General features: G+C 45.6%; 1 protein-coding gene and 1 long non-coding RNA gene across 3 annotated transcripts in view; one reads left to right on the top strand and one right to left on the bottom strand.

Annotated features, from left to right (window-relative positions):
• SIAH3 (siah E3 ubiquitin protein ligase family member 3) overlaps positions 1-14579 on the bottom strand; it is a 61697-nt gene extending 47118 nt beyond the window's left edge. Inside the window, 1 exon segment of the mRNA XM_021065603.1 lies at positions 13409-14579. Coding sequence (XP_020921262.1) covers positions 13409-13543 — 135 coding nt within the window. The 5' untranslated portion in view covers positions 13544-14579.
• Positions 1-21258, top strand: part of LOC110255813 — a 115489-nt gene extending 94231 nt beyond the window's left edge. For both annotated transcript variants that reach the window (XR_002336674.1, XR_002336673.1), the window contains one exon: positions 21123-21258. This is a non-coding gene — a long non-coding RNA (uncharacterized LOC110255813). The remainder of the gene's footprint in view (positions 1-21122) is intronic.

Here is a 22015-nt window from a genome sequence, read left to right as displayed (position 1 = left end):
AGCTTCGCACTGTTTGTCTTATTATAGACAAGGAGAATGAAGCTCAGAGGGGTTGAGTCACTTGCCAAAGGTCACACAGCCATGAATATTGGAACTAAATTTGAAGCCGCATCTGAGTCCAAAGGCCATGATCCCTCCAGGACATGGAGAGATGTCTAAAGATACATCTGTAGAATTTTCACCTTTCTACTAAAGTTCTGCCCCTGTGGCAAGTGCGTTAATCTTGTACCATTAACTACTTGCATCCTCCATTTTTACCTCCATTTTATTCACCTGCTCACACCACCATTTGGCGTAAATTATCTCAAATCCCTTTGAGAAGAGGCTGCGTGCGGAGGAGGTCGGTGGTCCAGAGCCGTCTCAGCCCACCACGGTCACATTGGAGGAAGGCACAAAGCAAGTGTCACCCCCCCTCCTGACAGATGGAGGGGCCAAGGTGAAGTGACTTGCTCAAGACCCCACAGGAAAGGGGCCAGACAGTAGATACAAAGCTCAGCCTCCGGGGTCTGAGGAAACCACGGTGGAGCGTTTGCCGGAGCAGGGGTAAGTGCCTGGAGCCCGCCTTTCCATTCTCTTTCTCCTGGGTTCCTGGAGAGCTTGTACGCCTGGCACTGGCTTCCACTGAGAAGCTGAGAAGGGTCCAACTGGCATTTATTTAATTATCATAAACAGATGTATCACTTCAGCTTCTGTGAGGCAGCTCCTTTTTTCCCCTCATATTTTTTATTTATTTTGATTCAACTGTAGTTGATTTACAATATCGTGTTAGTTTCAGGTATACAACAAAGGGATTCAGATATACACACACACACACACACACACACACATTCTTTTCAGATTCTTGTACATTACAGGTTATCATAAGACAGTGACTATAGTTCCCCGTGCTCTACAGTGAATTCTTGTTTATCTATTTGACAGATAGTGGTATGTATCTCTTAATGGCCATACCTCTAGTTCACCCCCCCCTCGCCCCTGCCTTTGGTAACCATAATTTGTTTTCCAGGTCTGTGAGTCTGTTTCTATTTTGTAAATAAGTTCATCTGTATTTTTTTTTTTTAGATTCCACATGTAAGGCATATGATAATACTTGTCCTCTGACTTCATTCAGTGTGTTAATCTCTATGTTGCTGCCAATGTCATTATTTTTCTTTTTTATGGCTGAGTATTATTCCATTGTGTATATATAACACATCTTCTTAATCCGTGTGTCTGTGGATGGACACTTAGGTTGCTTCCATGTCTTGGCTATTGTAAGAAGTGCTGCTATGAGGGTGCGGGTGCATGTAGCTTCACAAATGAGAGGTTTTGCCTTTTCCAGATATATGCCCAGGAGTAGGATTGCTGTATCATGTGATAGTTCTATGTTTAGGTTTTTAAAGAACCTCCATTCAGTTCTCCTTAGTGGCTGTACCAATTTGCATTCCCCCCAACAGTGGAGAAGGGTTCTCTTTTCTCCACACCCGCTCCAGCATTTATTGTTTGTAGATTTTTTTGGTGATGGCCATTCTGACTGGTGTTGAGGTGTTATCTCATTGTAGTTTTGATTTGCATTTCTGTCATAATCAGCGATGTGGACCATACTTTCATGTGCCTATTGGCCGTCTGTTGTCTTCTTTGGAGAAATGTCTCCTCAGGTCTTGTGCCTATTTTCGGATTGGGTTGTGTGTTTTTTTGTATTGATCTGTATGAGCTGTTGGCATAGTTTGGAAATTAACCCCTTGTTGGTTGCAATGTTTCCAAATATTTTCTCCTATTCTGTAGATTGTCTTTTCGCTGTGTTTATGATTTCCTTTGTTGTGCAAAAGCTTGTAAGTCTGATTCATCCCTTTAGTTCGTTCTTGCTGTTATTTCTTTTGCCTTGGAGACTGACCTAAGAAAATATGGCTACAGTTTACTGCAGAGAAAATTGTGCAGGAGTTCCTTCTGTGGCACAGTGGGTTAAGAATCTGACTGCAGTGGCTAGGCTCCCTGTGCAAGTGGGTTCTAAAGTCAGTATCGACTCTGCCCATGTGGCTCCAGGTTGTACACGGGGAGCAAAGTTCACAAACATCATCCAACTTCCCTCCCAGAAGCTCCCCGCTCACCCTGATGCCTTTCTCAGTCAGTTCTTCCCATGGCAGTTTTGGAAAGGGGAAATATTTGAAGAGCTTTAGAGAAAAGGTTGACCAAAAATCAAGGTAGATGCTGAGTTAAAGTAGGTAGAAAGTGGTCATTAAAATGTCACTCCTCTTTGATTTGGTGTTTTAAAAATTCCATAGTAAAATGTGGCTGCTAATGGGAAAGAAATTTCAAAGGCTGTGGAGCGCTAGCTCTCAGAGAACAGGTGTGACAGGGTAAGTGCCACATTCTCCTGAAGGACAGTTCTGCTTTTATATAAACAGATTTCTGTCTTCTTCTGCTTTTTGGGGGGGAGGGGCAGGGAGGGCCGCACTGGTGGCATATAGAAGTTCCCAGGCTAGGGCTCAAACTAGAGCTATAGCTGCCAGTCTACACCACAGCTCACAGCAACACTGGATCCTTAATCCACTGAGCAAGGCCAGGGATAGAACCCTCATCCTTATGGATACTAGTCGGTTCATTACCACTGAGCCACGACAGGAACTCCTCTCTTTTCTTCTTTTCTCAGAGAAAGAAAAAGCAGCCTGTTTAATGTTCTCCCAATGCCCAGAGAGTATTTGCATCTCAGAAGCAAGTGAGGTATTGATGAGTCCATCACAGGTCCCAGATTTGGGGGTTAGTGCTCCTTACAGATGCTCCATCTTCCTGTCAAACCATGGAACCCATTTCAAAAAGATGGTCAAGAAGCACAACCGTCCTTCTCTGCAGGATACTTTTGGGCATTTAGGTAACATTGCTGCCAAGATGTCCCTCAAGTATTTTAGGCAAATCATCATTTTTTTGTCGCACCTGACCTGGAAGACTAAGTTCTTTGTGGAAGCTTCCAGATTAGCAATTCTGTGGCCAAAAGGGAGAGACAGATTAGCATAGAGGTTAAAAGCACCAGCTAACCTCTGCCACTCATTGAATGAGTCATTGTACAAGTTACTGAATTGCTCTGAGCCTCAGCTTCCTCCTGTGTAATTCGGGGATAAGCTGAAGGCATCATTCTGAAAATTTTTGAAAAAGGCTATTCAGGTCACTTAGTATAGCACTTGGCACTTAGTAAGTACTCAATAAACCTTGAGTACTTACTAAGGTTTATTGAGTACTTACTAAGTGTGCTAATTCAAAAACATATACACATATACAGTTTTACCTTGGGGTCCCCCAAAGTAGAGCCTAAGACAGGACTTGAATGCAGTGGTTTCTTTGGGAATGACTCCAGGAAGCAGGAGGAAGGGACAAAATCACTGTCATTGGCCACTGGGCTCCATCCCTCTGGGCAAGCCTAAAGCACATCTTCTGGGATGGTCCACCAAGAGCTGGGGCATGTGTGTGTGTTTTATGTATGTACACACAGGGTGAATGAGACAGGATCCCAGCTCAATATTCTTCATGACGTATACTCAATATTAGTCCTATGGCCAGTTGTTTGTTGTGAAAAGAGAACACTTGAGGGATGACAAGCCAAGAAGTACTTAAAATTTAAGCACAAGATTTTAATTTTAGAAGCTCTGCCACAAAGAGCTGTGTACCATTGAGCAAGCTCTTTCACTTTCCTCTGTTTTGATAGAATGATAATAATATGCCACTTCCTAGGGAGAATTAAATGCACAGCATTTAACACAGTTCCTGAACATAGCATGCGTCCAATAAATGGTAGCTATTCTGTGATTGTTCTTATTATTGTTATTGTTGTGTGCATAACTGAGACAGTAGGAAACTACTGTCGGTGGGTTCCAGGCTATGTAGTCGGCTTAGGCTAAGTCACAACATAGCCCTAATTTATGGAAAGGGGACCTGAGGTTCTAAGTAGCGACTTGCCTGGGACGTCCCAGCACACCCATCCTTGGCAACGTTGTCAGCATTAGATCTGAGGGACCTTGGCGCCTGGCTACAAAGCTGGGCAGATGGCTAGACTTCCTGGCCCGTCTTTCGTGAAATCTGGTATTGATTTGGCTTTGGTTCCATCTCTGTGGAGCCTTCTAATGCCAAGCTACCCCGTCTTCCCCTCCCAACGTGTCTGCAATGGCCTTTCCCCTCCACAAAGGACCCTCTGTAGTTTCATCCTGGGGTGGCAGGGATGGAGGGCGAGGCTCTGCCCCTTCATAGGCCACTCTTTCTTGGTGGGAGTTCCTGGTGCCACCTAGAGACAGTCCTACAGCACACAGCTTCCTCCTAATCACTGCTTTCTGATTAAAAATACATTAAAGGATCGAGAAATTATTAAGAGATACGGCATCTTGCAAGTAAAACTGACATTTCCAGTTAAACTATTATTCTAAATTATCCACAAGGACCCTCTTCTTCTGCTAAAAACAGGCTGGTTTCAGATCTGTTCTCTGACGGTGCTTTCATCCTGGGCCCCAAGGTCAAGAGGAAAATGTAGCCTTTTGTCGCAGAACTTATCCACCCTGCTCTTTGAAAGTCTAGGGTTATGGCTTCATGACTTGGGTGATTTCACGCAGAGCCTCATCCTGGTGCCTTGCTACGTACTTGTGCCAGCACTAGAGACGTGAAGAACATTGTCTTTTTAAGGCTCCACTCTTGCTGGATGCGTGATAGCCTGGCAAGGTCCTCCAGGTCTTGAAGCCCTTGATAGATGTACACACAGGGTCCTGGCTCACTGTTTTTCATGAAGTATACTCAATACTAGCCCTATGGCCAGTTGTTTTGTTGGGATGCCCAGCATGTGTGGGTCATATTAGAGAGGCAGTGTCCTCGTCCAACATCCCAGCCCCCAGCTGTGCCACCAACAGAGCAGTGGACCCTGTCCCTCATCAGCTGTGACCTTGGGCATCGTCCCTTGGTGCCTCATCTGTCAGACCAGGACCAGAACTGGAGCATAGCTCTGGTGCTCTTAGCCTGAGTCTCCCATGCTTCAAAATCTCCATCAGAGAAGTTTAATTACCCATGCAAGTTGGGTAAAAAAAAAAAATCTTGGTCACATCTTGTGCATCAGATAACATCTCTAAGGGACTCCACTTACTAGCAACGGTAGCTGCCATTTATGGAGTATGTATTAGGTGCTGGGTGCTGTGCTAAGGACTTTATTTGATATGAAGTATGATATTTCACCTTCACAACAATCATTTCATAGTTGAGGAAAGTCAGGCTCAGGGAGGTCAAAGAGACTACATGAGGAAAGTGGCAGCATTGGAGTCAAACCCAGATCAGTCTGACCCCAAAGCCACAGGTTGGGTGCAGGAGGTTGTTTTTTTTTTTTTTTTTTTTTTTGCTTTTTTGGGCCATTCCGGTAGTATTTGGAGGTTCCCAGTCTAGGATTTGAATTGGAGCTGTAGCTGCTGGCCACAGCAATACAGGATCTGAGCCGCATCTGCGACCTACACCACAGCTCACAGCAACGCTGGATCCTTAACCCACTGAACAAGGCCAGGGATCAACCTGCATCCTCATGGGTGCTAGTCAGATTCGTTAACTGCTGAGCCACAATGGGAACTCCGGGAGGGGGTCTTGTTCATCTCCATCTTTCCCCCACAATGCTGGGGACCAGGCTTGCCCATCCCCTGGGCTTTGCATCCTGTGATCTTGTTCCGCTCGTCAGAGACCAGTGGGGTCCAAACAGGTTAGCATCCCAGAATTGCCACTGATTGTGTGTGTGTGTGTGTGTGTGTGTGTAGAAAACCAGGGTGGTAAAAAGAGAACTCAGACAATGGCCTAGCTTGGTGCTTTTAAAAATTGTCTGATGACAGGCATTCCCACTATGGCATATTGGGATGTGTGGTGTCTCTGCAGCGCCAGGATGCAGGTTCAGTCTCTTACCCAGCACAGTGGTTTAAAGGATCCAGAGTTGCCACAGCTGGGCATAGATCCCAACTGCAGCTCAGATCTGATATCTGGCTGGGGAACTCCATATGCCATGGAGAGGCCAAAAAAAATAAAATAAAATTGTCTGATGACAGTGGGATCCAGGGATTCTTTCTTGGCTGAGAAAGGTCAGAGGGTTTCTCGTGCCGCCCCACTCCAATTCCAGGGGCTGCAGCCCCCACTAAGCCTCAACCCCCTTCATCCCTGCCTGCTCAGAAGGAAGCTACTTCCTCCTCCAGGCAGAATGAACCCAAGGGCAGAGAGAACATGTCCAGGCTCCTGGGGAACATACAGCTTTGCCCACCTACCTCTACCCAACCCATGGCATCTCTCTGTGGTGTCCCCCAGCCTAAGACCCACAATCCCCAAGTCAGGTGCCTCTCACAGAGCCACTTAGCCCGCGTGCTACCTCCACTGCTAATAAAAAGAAGGCATGCATAAGTCATGAGGGGGCCATTTCGGTGGGAAGAGATGGTTCCTGGCTCTGCGTTGGGCACCAGCCCCTGTTCCAATGTGGGCATGCCTGCCCCCCGACCACCCATCCTCTCTCCCACTGGACTCATGGACTCAACCCAGGCTGGGCTCAGAACCCACGCCAGGTTCAGGTCTTTCTTTGAAGCTCCACATTCAGGACAAATCTGACTCTTCCATAAGACAAGACATTGTTCTGTTCAAGATGCTCTTCAAGGCCAAGGGCTATGCACGAATACCGAGGAACAGCAAGCACTGGGGCTTGCAGGGAGGGAGGGAAGGCAGAGGAGGACAGGACGTGGGGTTGTGGGGAGCAGACTCCAGCTTGGAGGAGCCGCTTTTAGCTTGGATCGTAATAACCTGTGTTGACAATAACTGCTGCTATTTACCTACGCTCTCCGGCTCGGCAGACAGTTTCCTTCCTGAGCTCATTTACTCCTCGCCGCTGCATGGAAGGTGGGTCTTCATTTCTCCTTTTTATAGGTGAGCGAATGGAGCCTCTGAGAGGCTCAGTCATTTGTCCAAAGTCACACTTCTGCCAATGACACAGCCTGGATTTGAGTTCAGCCTTGTTTTTCCCCAAAGCCCGTGTTTTTTTTTTTTTTTTTCCCCTGCACCCACTGCTTCCCCCTGTTTTGGTCTGATGGATTTATAAAATACATATACCAAGGGCAAACTATAATGTGTTGGGCTTTTTGACCATGTAGCTATCATTTGCTTTTTAAAATAGGATGTGCATGCATCCCTGTTAATTATATTAGTTTTAAACGAATTTGAAAAAGAAAAGGAAAGGAGATTTATGGAGGGGGAGGGGAGGAGGAGAGAGGCTCCGTTGCTAAGGCAATGGGGGTCTGGCAGAGGGGGATGGTAGGGTGTGCGGTGCAGGGGGTCACACGCTGGCCCAGGGCTGACGGGAGGCAGGAGGGGGATCCCTGCAAGTGTCTGCTCCCACAGCATGCAGCCAGCAAGGGCTCTTTAGTTGGGGCTAATTGGAAGGCAGCCTAGGACAGGGCAGGGGTTATAAGTCTCCTTAGCAGCCTAACTTCTGGTTCCAATTCTGACGCTAAATCAGTTGACACAGCAAAAATCACGCAGTGGATTGAAAAGATCTAGTCCCATTCTAACACCTGGAACCAGTGAATATTACCTTAAATGGCAAAAGAGTGACTGGTCTGTGGCCACAGGTGAATGATATCAAGGAACTTGCGATGAGATGCTTCTCTTGGTTTAGCCAGGTAGGCCTGAAATGCAATCACCTGTATCCTTTTAAGACATGCACGCAGAGGTGAGAAGGAGGTCATGTGACCACAGAGACAGCGATTGGAGGGATGTGGCCACAAGCCCAGGAAATCAGGGACTCCTCAGAAGCCAGATGGGATGAGGACCAGGCTTCCCTGGAGCCTTGGAGGGAGCCCTGCCCCACTGACACCTTGGACTTCCAGCTTTCTGATTTCTCTGGGAAATAGTTTCTCTGTGGTTAAGCTGTCCTGTTTGCAGTAATTTGTTATAGCAGCCATAGGAAACCAATACAAGTCACTCCCCTCTCCAGCCTCAGTTTCCTCAACCGTAAATAAGAAGGTTCAGCCTCTCTGATGTTCTCTGCAGCATTCTCTGAGCCACGGACCCCACAGGAGAATGTGGCTCCATTCTCCAGGTTGACCCCTCCCATGTGACACTTAGTGTCTACACAAGCCAACTCTCCTCTCTGCGGAACAGAGCTGATTGAGTTTTTGCTAAGCGTAAAATACTATCCCAGACAGTTTTTTTTTTCTTCCTGTTAATTGCTAGAAAAATGTTCTGCCTTACTCCAGGGAAGCCATCCAAATAACTCTGACCTCTCTGCGGATTTCAAAGAAAGCTCGCGGTCCCTGTTTTCTCATTTCTTCCAAACAGTCCCTGAAGCTTGAGGAACCGTGGTAAAGGGAGTTCCACAAAATTTGCTCTGGAGCTGTCGAATGAATGCAGAGGTGATGGGCTCACCTCATCTTCACGCCAGCCATGGCCCTCTCTGTGTCTCCATCACCAGCCCTCCGCTATCCAAACGACTGCTCAGAGCTCCGGCCTCCAGTTATGTGACTCGGGAGCCTCATTTGCAATCACCATTAACCAGAAAAGCCGCATGACTGCTCTGTGCCCGCAGAGCCGAGGTCATACAATATTCACTGGAACCAAAGGGCTGGAGAAGGTGGCAAGGGAAAGCCTTTAGACTAAAGCTGGCAGGGGCAGGACCACCAGCTTCCGCCCCTCCCTTCGCCTTTCCCTGGCCCTGTCCAAGGTGCTGATTGAGCTGTGCAGAGGCTCCAGCCTGAGCAGCAAAGGGAGCTGGTGAAATGTCCAGAGAACCAGGGACGGGATCCTCAGAGGTGGCTGTGTCAGGGAGAGCTGGGTGACCACACCTGCGCTATTCAACAGTCTTGTTGGAAGCTTTTAACTGCCTTAAGGTAGGTATGCAGGCTGAGCACTCCAAGGCTGGCTCTAAATCTCTAGAAACGATGCTCAGGTCTTAAGCCTTCCTTCAGCTGCCTGCCTCGCTGTGTCAGGCAGAGATGGTGAAAGCCCTGTGGTGGGTACGGGAGTTCCCAAAACTAGCCCATGACCTGTAGAGGTGATGCTTGCCTTTGCCACCCGGCTCTCCACAGTTCCCTCCTTTGATGATTCCCGCCCCCCTCCAGGAAGCCCATCCCCCACCCCCACCATCACTCAACACACATTCATCCTCTCAAGTTGGTCTTAGAATGAAAGGCATATGGGATGGGCTGCGAGTTTGGGGTTAGTAGATGCAAACGATTGCATTTAGAATGAATAAGCAATGAGGCCCTACTGTATCGTGCAGGGAACTATATCCAATCCCTTATGACTGAGCATGATGGAAGATAATATAAGAAAATGATATATATGTCTGATCACTTTGCTGTACACCCTAAATTGACAGAACATGGTAAAACAACTATAATAAAAAAAGAAAGAAAGGCATATGCATGTTTCAAGTAATGGTACTAAAATGCCCCAGTTTTAGATTTGGTATCTGTCAGGCACTTAAATTAAAGCCATCTTTGTCCTATATGCTCCTCCCACTGTGTGTGTGTGAGTGGCTGGCCGTGTCTGTGTCTGTCTGTAAACTCAAGGTTAAGGACTTACAGCAGAGAAGAGCTAGGTCTAGACCAGTGCATAGAGGATATGAACAGCCTCCCAGGGGAGGTGGGGAGGTTCTGCCCTTGGCTCTATATGCCAGGGAGCTGGGGAGGGCACTGGGGGTCCCAGCAATGATGTTGGACCTGGTCAGGCCCTTTCAGAGGTTTGCCAGAAAGCCTTTGCTAGACTTCTTTTAGCAACTGGTTCTCTGGAGCTCAAGCCCATGGTTAAGGGGAGGAGGTGGCCCAGCCAGCTTCTGCTCAGTGCCTGTCTGCTTGGGAAACTCCGGGCATTGAACCCAGAGGGGCCCCGGCTGCCACTACAGACCCTTCCTTGGAGAAGGTGGGTTGCAGAGACTGGCCAGACACCTCTGGTGACAGGGCAGAGGAAGGGAGGGCTGCCCCAGGCAGGGCATTGTACAAGCCGATAGTGTCACCGGGAGCGGAGCCAGGAGAGACAGGCTTTCTTGGTTTGGAAACAAGCAAAGGACACGAGGGAGAAAGCAGTGCTGAATCAGGGCCAGGAGCCCGAGCCCTCCCTGGTGCTAGCCTGAAGCCCATGACCTTCGTGAATGAGGAAGTAGAGGCAGCCAGCCAAGTCACCAGCTCCTGGGTGGTCACTTTTCTTGGGGTGGAGAGGAGACGTGGGGAGGGAGAGGGGGCTAATCCCTCCAAGGAGCCATCCTTACAGGCAGAGACAGACGGACATGGGGCAACACAGAATGCCATTTGCACTCCCCAGAGAGGGCTCTGCTGCGGATTCTTCTTGAAGCAGAATGCTGTTCTGTTGGAGGCGAAGTGACTGAATATCCTTTTAATTAGGGTGGGCTCAAGGACTGTGACAGCTTTAACTGGGGTGTCTGCCTTCCCTTCCATTTGGAAGGACAGGCATCAGCTTGCTTGAAAGAATCCCACGTTATGGAGTAATCACCATAATAAGATTGAGAATGAAGGTGACCCATAGAAGCCCATGGTAGGTAGACAATTTCCTCTGCTCAGTAAGTGCATTTTGATGATAGCTCCGCCCTTGCCTCAGGTCCAAAGGCATGGCTAGCCGTCTCAGGAAAGCCCAGGACAGGACAGAGTGCAACAAATGCTTCCACAAAGAAAAACACAGGCTTCCCAGCCTTCTTTGTAGCTCCATGCAACCTAGACAATTGAAAGCAACGTTGCAGTCTCTCTGTCCTTGGTCACCATTTCATGTGCCAGGCCTGTCACACAAAGTGCGGGAAAGCACCAAGATCAATAGCTCTTCTGGGTTAACGTTGCCACTGCTTTCTTTCTTTTTTTCTTTCTTTCCTTGAAAAAAAGAATTTTTCTCCCTGTGTGGATCACAGCTCATTACATCCAAGGCGTATTTTCGTGGTCTGTCTATGGAAAAGGGATGCTTAGAAGGAGCACTTTTCTTCGAGGTTTTCTCCACTTTTTTAATATAAGTGACAGGGAAGAAATTCTATAGAATTGTTTCTTTCAAAAAGCTCTGCAAAGGGCTGCCAGCCCTCAGGTTTGAGAGGCAGATAAAACTTAGCTGATGGGTCACCCTGGAGCCTGGATAAGCCCTCCGAAGAGGCAACCTGTGCTGCCAAGGTCTGTCTCTGCCTGGCAGAGCCTCTGTAAATCCTGTGTGTCCTGCTGCACCTCCGGTAACATTAGCAGCCCTGGATTTGATGTGGTTACCTGCGCTGACTCTCATCTGAGCAAAATCTTTAAGTGGCTTTCTTTTATGGCAAAGGAAAAGCCAAATGAGAATGTACATGAAAAACTGAGCTATGGGAAATAGCCTCTCCGAGCGTATGTCACCTATTTCATATTATTGCTTATATGGCTTCTCAGTTGGCTGAAGGCTTTAAGTGATAACTTTTGCAGGTCCTAATGGAACCCTATGAATTATGTGCAATAACATCATATTTTTTGGAGGAGGGTGTTATAAAGCCCATCTACCTTGAGTGTCTCTTTTCAGTCTCACAGAGTCACGGAGGAGGCAGGAGAGAGATTCATAGGTCCTTTTTGAAGGGGAGGAGGGGAAAGCTTGGAGAGGTTGAGTCATTCAAGGTCACAGCTGATCAGGGCTGACCCAAGGACTCCAACTTGACTCCTGGGTCCAGGCAGCAGGGCCACATGTCAGTATCTAGGCTGACATCACTGAAACATACACACCGATGCTCTTCCCTCCACCCCGCACCAAAATGTTAGCATCCATCTCCCTGTCATCAGCCACAGCCAATGAACCATACAAATTCAAACTTTGGAAATGCAAAGTCTCATAAACAGTTTGTAAAGGTCTTAAAATGCAAAACAGGAGTAAACAAAATTTCTTGCCACAGGAAACTAACTAATGTAAAGTGACAGAATAATAGGAGTTTGAATGCAGTCTCAAAAGTGGCCATGAAATGGAATTCAGAATCATATTTTAATATGTACATCATACACTCGCTTTGCTAAGGATGACTGGGGTGAATTCGCATTTATGAAACTCAGCCATGAAGAGAAAAGGAAACAAGGGAATGAGGAGAAGCCGGGGTTGGGGGGGAGGGAGGGTAGGTTGAGGGAGATGATGTCAGTCCCAGCTTGGGTACCACAGAAAACCAGTTCCTAGAGCACCATAGCAGTCCTAGGGTCATCCATCACCCCTCCACTCAGGACTGGCCTTGGCATATAGCCCCAGGGGCTCCGGGCACCTGTCCCTCCTGGGGACTTCTAGAATTGGGGGTGGCTGGGAGGCATCCATCAGCACCAGCCTGCAGGGCTCCAGTGAAAGAGAGTTTAAGTAAAGTGATGAGCAACAAGCAACACTTCCTGCCAGCAGCAGTGGTCAGAAAGACACATCTATTCTTGCAGAGACTGTTCTGCTGCTCGGCTGCAGCGTGCCCTCCCCCCGTCACTCAGCCTTGGGTATAATGAGGACAGGAAAGCAACTCTCAAGGACTCCATCGTTTATTTTGGGACAGAGCTGTGTCGGCTCGGCTCAGACTTCGACGCTGGGGGAATTCAGCCGCGTCCTCCCACTGCCCCCTCCCGCCCTGCCTCCCCCTTCTTCCCCGCCTCCACTAGCCCGTGGCTCTTCATTCATTCCCCCCACCCCCCAGTCTTGGCCGTGATGTCCCGCGATCCCATATTGTTGCTGTTCTCTTAAAGCGCATTGACCCGAAGGCACAAATGCCGGGCAGCGGCGCCAGAAGCGCAGCCCGGCGGCCACAGCAACCAGGCACCGCAGCGCCGGCGGTGAATCAGGCAGCGGCGGCTCCGAGCCGGTTTCATTATGCTGCTTTCCTGTCCTCAGTGCCCCCGGCGGCACATCCAGCTTCCAGCAAGAAAAGAAGACAAACTCTTCCTGACATCCCCGCCCGCCCCCATCACGCCGAGTCTGAGCACGAGGATAAACGCTTTGCCCAGGAGCCCACTCCTGACCCCCAGACCCCAGGCTCCGGATTCCTGTGCCCCCCACCCCCACCCCCACCCTAGCTACTTAATCCTGGTGTTTGCCTGCTTTTCCAACAGCTGGGACAGACTGCAATTTGGCGAACTTTTCAGATCCTGTCTCCTAAACACTCGCCCACAAATATTTGGGAGAGGGAAGGGGACGCCCCCTACTCCCTCCACCACCCCCACCCCACTCCAAGGCTGCCGCCTTGGGGAAAAGACACAGACTCACTCCATTTGCTCTCGCCCGTCAAGGAGGCCACACACTGTCACCAAGAGCATCCAGCCACCAGGAGAGGGAGAACGAGCCGAGGCAGCGGCGCCCGGGACCCAGCCGACCAGCCTTTGCCCCGGAGCTCCACGCGCTCGCGGGAGGATGGCTCACTGACGAACCCAGAGGAAGGACTTGAACCCGAGCCGCGGGAACGTCAAAGGACGGATAGAGAGCAACTCACCTTTAGGTTGTGCGTGGGGTTTACGACGCAGACAAGTTGCCCGGCGGCGGCGAACACCCGCTTAGCCTTGTAATGCTGAAAGCGGAGGTGAATGAGATCTAACACAGCCCCAAAGCACTGGGTGAAGAAAAGCATCCCAACTTTTTGGGGGGTTGTTGGCACAGCAAGGCAGCGGAGGAAGCTGTTAAGTCCTTGGGCTCTGCAAGGAGCGCAGCCTCTGAGACACTACGCTCCAGCCCGGCTTAGCGTGCCTTCATATTCATCATCAAAATAAGACGGTTAGAATCTTGCAGCAGTGAGGCGGCCAATCAAAAGGACAGAAATGTTATCCTTGAGGTGCAGAGACAGCCAATAACAAATGCCTCCCCTACCGAAACTCCCTGATGAATTGAGCCTGGCGGAGAATGTATTATTGAACATTACCATAGATCAGCACATTGCATTTATCTTGTGATTACAGCCAACCATACATAATGCTGGGGAGATAGGCTGACAAAATTGATTGCTTAATGTGTCTCCATTTATTAATTGACTTAATTTAACATGAGAGCCTTTCTTAATGTGCTGGCAAAAACGTAAAGCATTTAAACCGCCAAATAGTAAAACACCCTGCTCCAAAGTAGGCAGATGGATAACGCAGATCGTGGCTCGATTCACCAGAGCTGCTTGGGAGAAAATCAAATATTACAAGACTCCTCCGATTCCAGATAAGGACTTGGCAGGGGGCGGAAACGTGCATCTTTCAATCTTGTGCTCTGGCTCTCTGTCTGCAATTTGGATTTCAGCCCCTTGATAGATCTTACTCTTCACTCTTTATCAAAGAAAAAGAATTCCTGACAAATAAATGCATTTGGAGTTGGGGGGGGGATATGTGTGTATATCCAAAAGACTGTAATTACTGAAGCCTGAAAATATTAAAGCATAAAAGTGTACAGAGTATGCTTCTAAAAATAATGAAATCCCTGATGCATGAATGCGCACACAGAAAAACCTACACAGAGAGGAGAGTGGCTTGTAAATCGGTAAAATAATTACAGATGCGGAGGGCTTTTGCTTGTCATTCATTTGCATATTGGTGGGCAGCAAATTGCTAATTAACCACTAGATTGTTGGAGACATAAAAATAGAGATTAAGAGCACACCCACCACATCATTTGCTTGTCTCTGTGAATGCCAGCAGTACATTTCTGTGCTGGAGCAGGCAGAGGGCATTCTCGTTCTCAGACTGCGCTCCCTCTCTCTCTAGAACCAGGCTGGTGGGGGCGCTAAGCCTACCCACTTGTTCTGGAAGGAGGTCTCCTGTGCAGTGCATAAGGATTCAACTAGTATGGGGTGGGGGGATATGAGCTCTGATGGCTTTTTCTTTTTAAGTCCTTGGGACCAAAGCAGGGGAGTTGCCTGTGTTGTGTTTCCCATTCTCTTCAGCTCTTTCTCTGTTGGGAAGTCAGCGCAGACCCTGGGAGCCTGGGTGAGCATCAGCCTTGGCTGTGAATCACACCCAGAGTGGGAGCCCATTGCTTTTTCCTGAATGGCTCTCGCCCTGCTCTGGCTGCAGTGTTTGGGTCGTAGTGTCAGCAAAAGCATCCACACACCTGGGATACCTACATCTGTGACCCAGTCAGTCAACTAAACCAATTGCTGATTAAAATATAGGAGAGAGAAAAAGAAAGAAAAAGAAAAAAAAAAAAAAAGCCGCATGTTTCCTGAAACCAGAGCAAAGCCCAGGTGTTAGTTTTTCACTCCAGTTTAAAACCAAACCAGGGTTTCAAGAAAGGAATAAACCAAGCACCAATAAAAATGGAAACTTTGTACTTTCTTAAATAATGGCACTGGCCCCAAATTAGAAGATGACAGAATCTGAGCTGATTAGAACTTCATCAGTGTGATACTTTTAGAGACTATGTGTCCCTGGACCCCTTCATTATATGTTCATAAATAAGAGTTGCTGGCCTACAGTATCAGAATTCTCTTTCTAAAATTTTCATTTTCCAGAACAAGCTTCCAGTTCAGCAGGAAAAGCTCCAGTGTTCTTTTATTGCTTTCCTTTAAGAAAAATTAAAATGAGCGTGTATTCCCATAGATTGATTCCTTAAAGACACAGCTCCTAATTCAGAAGGTCCAACCAAACTTCCTGTTTCTACCTCCTTTGTTAGTGTGGAACCCTTGTGTTCTCTGATTCTTGCTGCGGGTAACCTTAGACAGATTTCTTAAAAACCTCACTGAGCTCAATTTTCACACCTGTAACATGGGGACAGTAGAACTTTATTTCTCTCTCAAGGTCACTGTGAAGACTAAGATGATGCATCTGGAAGAACCAGCCCAGTGCCTGATTCAAAGCAGGCTCACAGTGCTTGAGTCCACTGAATATTTTGGGTGGAAGAGTGATGACTTTCAGAATGCTTTTCCCTCCTGCTCCATGAAATGTTTTTTCCCCCATGGATGTTCACCCGACCATCTAGGGCCCCAAAAGCAGAGGGTATGATAAGAGAGGACTTGGTTCCTGCTATATCCTTAAAGGTAGGTGTTCCTGGCATCAGTCACCTGGACACCGGGCCCCGCAGTGAGCGCTGAAGGGCTGAGGAGTGCATATTGATATCAGTGGTGAGAACAGTGCCACGGACCTGCTCTTGTGACTGCTTTCCCCTAATGCCAGCCTTGACCTCTTGTTCTAACTCTCTACCCCCAAACTGGTTTGCAGCACTTTCTTTTAGAATCCTGAGCTTACCCATTGTTTCTCAAAATCAGTCCTCAAAACAATCATCCATTGGGAAATGTCTGAAGCTAATGCAGATGCTCATGGCTGATGTCCCCAAAACAGGGTAGCACAAACGAGCCTTTGGGTAGAGATTTAGACCTGTGTTCACCTCTTGCCACTAACTTGGCCCCTCTGCATTAGTCACACCAGTCCCCTCATGCTGCACCATGATGCCCGAGGCCTCCCCTTTGTCACAACCAGATTTACATTTTTCTGGACTAGACGGTCTCTGAGATTGGTAATTAGACGAATTTGGATTCAAAGCATACCTTGCTACTTACTGTTACGTGGGGCAGATTATGCAATCTCTCTGATGCTTAGTTTTGTTTGTCTGTCAAAATGAAGTTCAAACTCCCTTGAAAGACAGTTTAATGATGAAAGGAGATAGGTAAGGAACAACCAGCTCAATGTCTGGTTTTCACAGTAACTTTAATGAGAAGCTATCATCATCATCATAGTCTTCTCATAAAAACTATTATTATCTTCTCAACCCAAAGTGCAAGTGAGGACAGGGAACAACCAAAATTATGATATACTGTGGGAAGCCACTTTGGAAAACTGCTTGGAAGCATCTAGTAAAGCCAAACATACGGCTACTCTATAACCTGGAATGCCCACTCTGTATGCCCCACAGACATGTGAGCATACACGCATCAGAAAACTTGTACTAGGATTTTCATTGCAACATATTCATGGTATAGTTGCACAGCAGCCATAGTCACAGTAGGTAAAAACTGAAAACAACATAAGTATCTATCAATAACAAAATGGATAAGTTGCCTTGTTCTTTCTTTCTTTTGTTAAATACTACAGAAAAGTGAAAAAGAATGAACCCTCAGATACAGTCTTTTGATTTTTTTTTTTTTGGTCTTTTCTAGGGCCACACCCATGGCATATGGAGGTTCCAAGGCTAGGGGTCTAATCGGAGCTGTAGCCACCAGCCTACGCCAGAGCCACAGCAACTTGGGATCAGAGCCACGTCTGTGACCTACACCATAGCTCACAGCAATGCCAGATCCTTAACCCACTGAGCAAGCCCAGAGACCGAACCCAAAACCTCATGGTTCCTAGTTGGATTCGTTAACCACTGAGCCATGATGGGAACGCCCCCACAGATACAGTTTTGAGGTAGAGAAGTCAAACACAGAAGAATACATGTTGTGTGATTCCATTTATATGAAGTTCAAGAACATGGGCTAAGTTATCTAAGGTGTGGAAGATCGGGAGAATAGAAACCTTGGCAAGGGGTTATGGCTGAAAGAGTTGTGAGCTAGGTTTTAGGAGGCTTGAAGGATTATGTTTCTTGATCTGTGTTCTGGTTTCATGAATGTCGTGGGTTGCGTTGTTTCCCTAAAAACAGATCTGCTGAAGCCCTAACCCCTGGTGCCTCAGAATGTGATCTTATTTGGAAGTAGGCTCATACAGAGGTCATCAAGTTAGAATGAAGCCATTTACTGTGAGCTCTAATCCAATATGATGAGTGGAGAATTTTAACATAGAGATATAAACATGGGGAGAATGCCCCTTGAATGTGAAGGCAGAGATTGGGGCAATACATCTGCAGGTTCAGAAACACCAAAGATGACCAGCAAACCACGAGAAGCTAGGGAGACAGGTTCTCCCTCACAGCTTCCAGAAGGAACCAACCCTGCTGACCCTTTGATCTCAGATGCCTCCAGAACCCTCAGACAATAGATGTCTGCTCTTTAAGCCACCCAGTTTGTGGTACTTTGTTATGGCAGCCATAGAAAACAATACAGTGGATATATCCATGGAAATTCTCAAGGCTGTGAATTTCTGATCAGTGCACTTTTCTTTATGTAAGATATATGCCACAAACTACTAAAATAACATGTGGATGAGCTCATTATTGAATTTTGAAACCGTGAAGTATTCATAAAGATTTTAAAAGTCTACAGAAGCAATCACAAAGAAATTTGTATTCCTAATAAAGGAGTTTATATTCCTAATAAAGAACTAGTGTATATGCCTTTTAAAGAGCTAAAATCACATAGAACAAAATAGACAAAGGATATAAACAGAGTGCCCAGAAGAAATTTTAAAATGGATGATAATGCTCAATAGAACTAGTTATCAAAGTAACGCATTAAAACAAGATAGCATCTTTTACGTCAAATTGACACTTTATTTTTAAAGGGTACTATCCAGGGCTGATGAATCTTCATTGAGACTGACAATCTCCTCTGCTGATAATAAGACTAATAACAACAAACATTTAAGTGCTTGGTGGATGCAGTCAAGTACATACTTGTAGACTATGCTAAATACCTGGTCTATGTAGTCATGTACATCTACTGTCAAATATCTTATTTTCCTCTTCATAACAAGCCCGTCAGTTATTTTTTGTTTGTTTCCAGACAAGGAAGCAGTGGCTCAGGAAAATTAACTTGTTCAGAGTCACTCAGCTAGTAAACGGTAAAGGTAGGATTTGACCCCAGATTTCTCCAATGCCAGGTACTGAGATTTGGGCTGCCTCGGAGATTTACTGTATCCTTGTTAAACCCTTCTCTTGAAAACACTTTAACAACATGCATTCACTGTCTTAAAAGGTTCACAAATTTTGACCTACCAACTCAATATCTAGAAATTTGTTCTTAGGATATAAACAGAAATGTCAACAAAGATTTAAGTATGAGGATATTCATTGCTGTATCACTTATACTCCTGGAAAAAAATAGAACCCCATATTACCACATTAGAAGTAGATGTAAAAAATTTTAGGTACATCTATGCGCAATGTGGAAATAAATTATAGTTATAAAAATATGTTTCCAGAAAAAATATAGAAAGACACACACATAAAGCTATTCATTGTGGTGCTATATCTAACAGAAAAAGTTTAGAGACTTCCATATTATCCCTCCATAGGGGACTGGTTTAATAAACTATATACATTTATATGATGGCAAACATTAAGCATAAAAAGAAATGACAGTTATCTCCAAATATTGCTAAGCAGTGAATTCAGGTTATATTGATAGATTAAAAAAAAGGAAAAGAAATGTGAAGAATCAATGTGCATAACATGCAAATATTTATCTTAGAATGGGGGATATATATTTAGTTATTTGCATTTTAAAAATGGAAGAATAAATTAAAAACTAAAAACAAATTACAGGGGAAAGAGTGGAAGGGCAGATATAAAGCTAGACTTCTCTGAATATAGTATCTTCTTCAACAGTTGGACTTCAAAATCTTGAAACTATTTTATAGAATTATAAAAACAAAAATAAAAAAGGGAAATCCTCCAAAGGTCAAAAGCAAAATAAAACAAGTTGAGCAGTTTTCACGTTGGTGGCATAAGTGCACAGAAAGGACAACTTTCAGTGACTTTGGAACCTAGTAAAATGACTATAGATCCTTAGGAAAATATTCTCAAAAGACAGAAGTTCAAAAAATTTAACTGCTTTCAGCAAATATGTTGCTGGTGGTAGTGTTTGTAGTTGTTTAAGAATGTATCACCACCCTTCAAAAAGTGGAGCCTAGTCTCTCTACCCTTGAACATGGGCCAGTTGTGCTGACTCGCTTCTGATGAAAAGTGTGGAAAAGATGATGTGTGATTTCTGAAGCTTGATTGTCATTGCCATTTCCCCATCGTTCTCTAGGATCACTTACTCTGGGGCCAGACTTCATGCTGTGAGGACATTCTCCCAGCCCTCCAGAGAGGCCCATGTAGGAAAGGAACTAGTGTCTCCTGCTGACAGCCAGCACCAACTTGCCAACCATGCAGATGAGACACCAGGGAAGCGGATCCCTCAGCCTCGGTTGAGCCTTCAGATAACTATAGCCCTGGCCAAAGGCTCTATGGCAACTTTATGAGAAACTCCCTACCAGGACTACTTGGCTGAGCTTTTCTCAAGTTCTGACCCACAGAAACTGGAACAAAATTGATGTTTAGTGTTGCTTTAAATCACTACATTTTAGGATAATTTGTCATGCAGAAATAGATAACGAGTACAGAATTTAAACCAGGAGAAAGGTGCTGCCCAAAAATTTATGAGTGGTTTTGGAATTGGGCAGTAGACAGGAGCTGAGAGCATTCATGAAAGCCTAAAGCACCTTGAGAGGAGTATAAATAGAAGCTCAAAGTCAAGAAGAGATTATTGTGGAAGAGTTTGTGAATGTAGTTTTGTCTGAGTGGGCTCCAACAAGAATCATAGGAGATCCATAAAGTTTCGAAGAAAAATAAATTGGCAGAAGTACAGCATGCTTGGATTGAAATGGGAAGGATTCATGTAAAATGATGAGGCCTTTGGACACTGAAACTTCTACTGGCAAGATACGAGCTGAGAAAACTCTTCAGCAGAAAACATGGGCTACCTTCCTGCAAAAGAAAGGACGACCTAGGGGTGGACCCAAGAGCTCAGAGGCTGGAGTTGAGAGCTACAGAGACTCATCTTTCTTTTTCTTTTCTTTCTTTCTTTCTTTCTTTCTTTCTTTCTTTCTTTCTTTCTTTCTTTCTTTCTTTCTTTCTTTCTTTCTTTCTTCCTTTCTTCCTTTCTTTCTTTCTTTCTTTCTTTCTTTCTTTCTTTCTCTCTTTCTTTCTCTCTTTCTTTCTCTCCTTCTTTCTCTTTCTCTCTTTCTTTCTTTCTGGTTTTAGAAACATATCGCTTTTTTGTGATGGGGATTACCAGATATTACAACAGAATTTGGGTCTGTTACAACAGAATTTGGATCTGTTACAACAGAAATTTGGGTCTGATACAACAGAATGTTCTGGGTCTGGATTATAGAGACTCATTTTCAAACTTGGAATCCTAGACAAGGAACTTTCAACATTTGCCCTGATGGATTTTACTGTCTTTTGCTTTTGTGTGTTTCCTATTTTCCTTTGTTTTGAATGATGGGGGGGTTGTCTAGAGTAGTTACCCTATATTTATCCTACCATTGGATGCTGTGCGTGTGTATGTGTAGGTGGCAATTAACTTTTCTTTTTAGATCATAGGTCTTCAGATTATGAGGAACTGTACTCAGGAGCTGTACTATAGGACACCCAAGGCATCTCCTCCACACTTGTACCTGATTTAATAACAAGATACTGGACTTCAAGTTGATGCTATAAAAGAATAAGACTTTTGCGGAGTCTTCAGAAGGGGTGAGTGCATTTTACATTTATATTGTAAGTTTTGAAAGTTATATAAGTTATATTATAAGTTGCAGCTAGACAGTGGAAAGAAATATGTCCACAAATTCTTTGATGTTCCACTTTCAGTAGGTAGAGACTAATTCTTCTCTTTCGGAATATGAGCCATACACGGTGATTAATGTGTGCATGGCTCACACAGCCATACACAGTGTGAGCCATACTGTGTATCACAGACACAGTAGAATGTGATAGACATGGCAATGTGTGATCTTTAAGGCCGGATTACCAAAGGCATTGCATTCTGAAACACCTTGCCTTCTGAAATAACTCACTTTGGGGAAAACTAGAAATCATGCTGTCAGGACCCTCCAGCAGCCCTCTGAGAACCCCTGAAGTCCTCTGTCAACATCCAGTGTCAACTTGGTAGCCATGTAAAGAGGCCCTCTTCGAAGAAGTTTCCCTCAGTCCCAGTCGTACCTTCAGATGAGTGCAACCCTGCCTAAATGTTTTGTCTGCAATCCCATGAGAGACTCAGATCCAGATCGTGCAACTAAGTTGCTTCTGATTGGCTGATCCATAGAAATTGTGATATAATTAATGTTTGCTGTTGCTTTGAATTGTGAGTTTTGGGGCAGTTTGATGTGTGTGTATTGTTGATGAAGCAAATGTGTAATTATGTTGGTGTCATTGGTGTAAGAGAAAGGAGCCACAGGTATAAGATTGATGAGGTTTAAAAAACACAGTG

Source organism: Sus scrofa, chromosome 11 (assembly GCF_000003025.6).
Source record: "Sus scrofa isolate TJ Tabasco breed Duroc chromosome 11, Sscrofa11.1, whole genome shotgun sequence".
Lineage (NCBI taxonomy): Eukaryota > Metazoa > Chordata > Mammalia > Artiodactyla > Suidae > Sus > Sus scrofa.
Note: the sequence above shows the minus strand (reverse complement) of the source record. Positions and strands in the feature narration are given on the sequence as shown.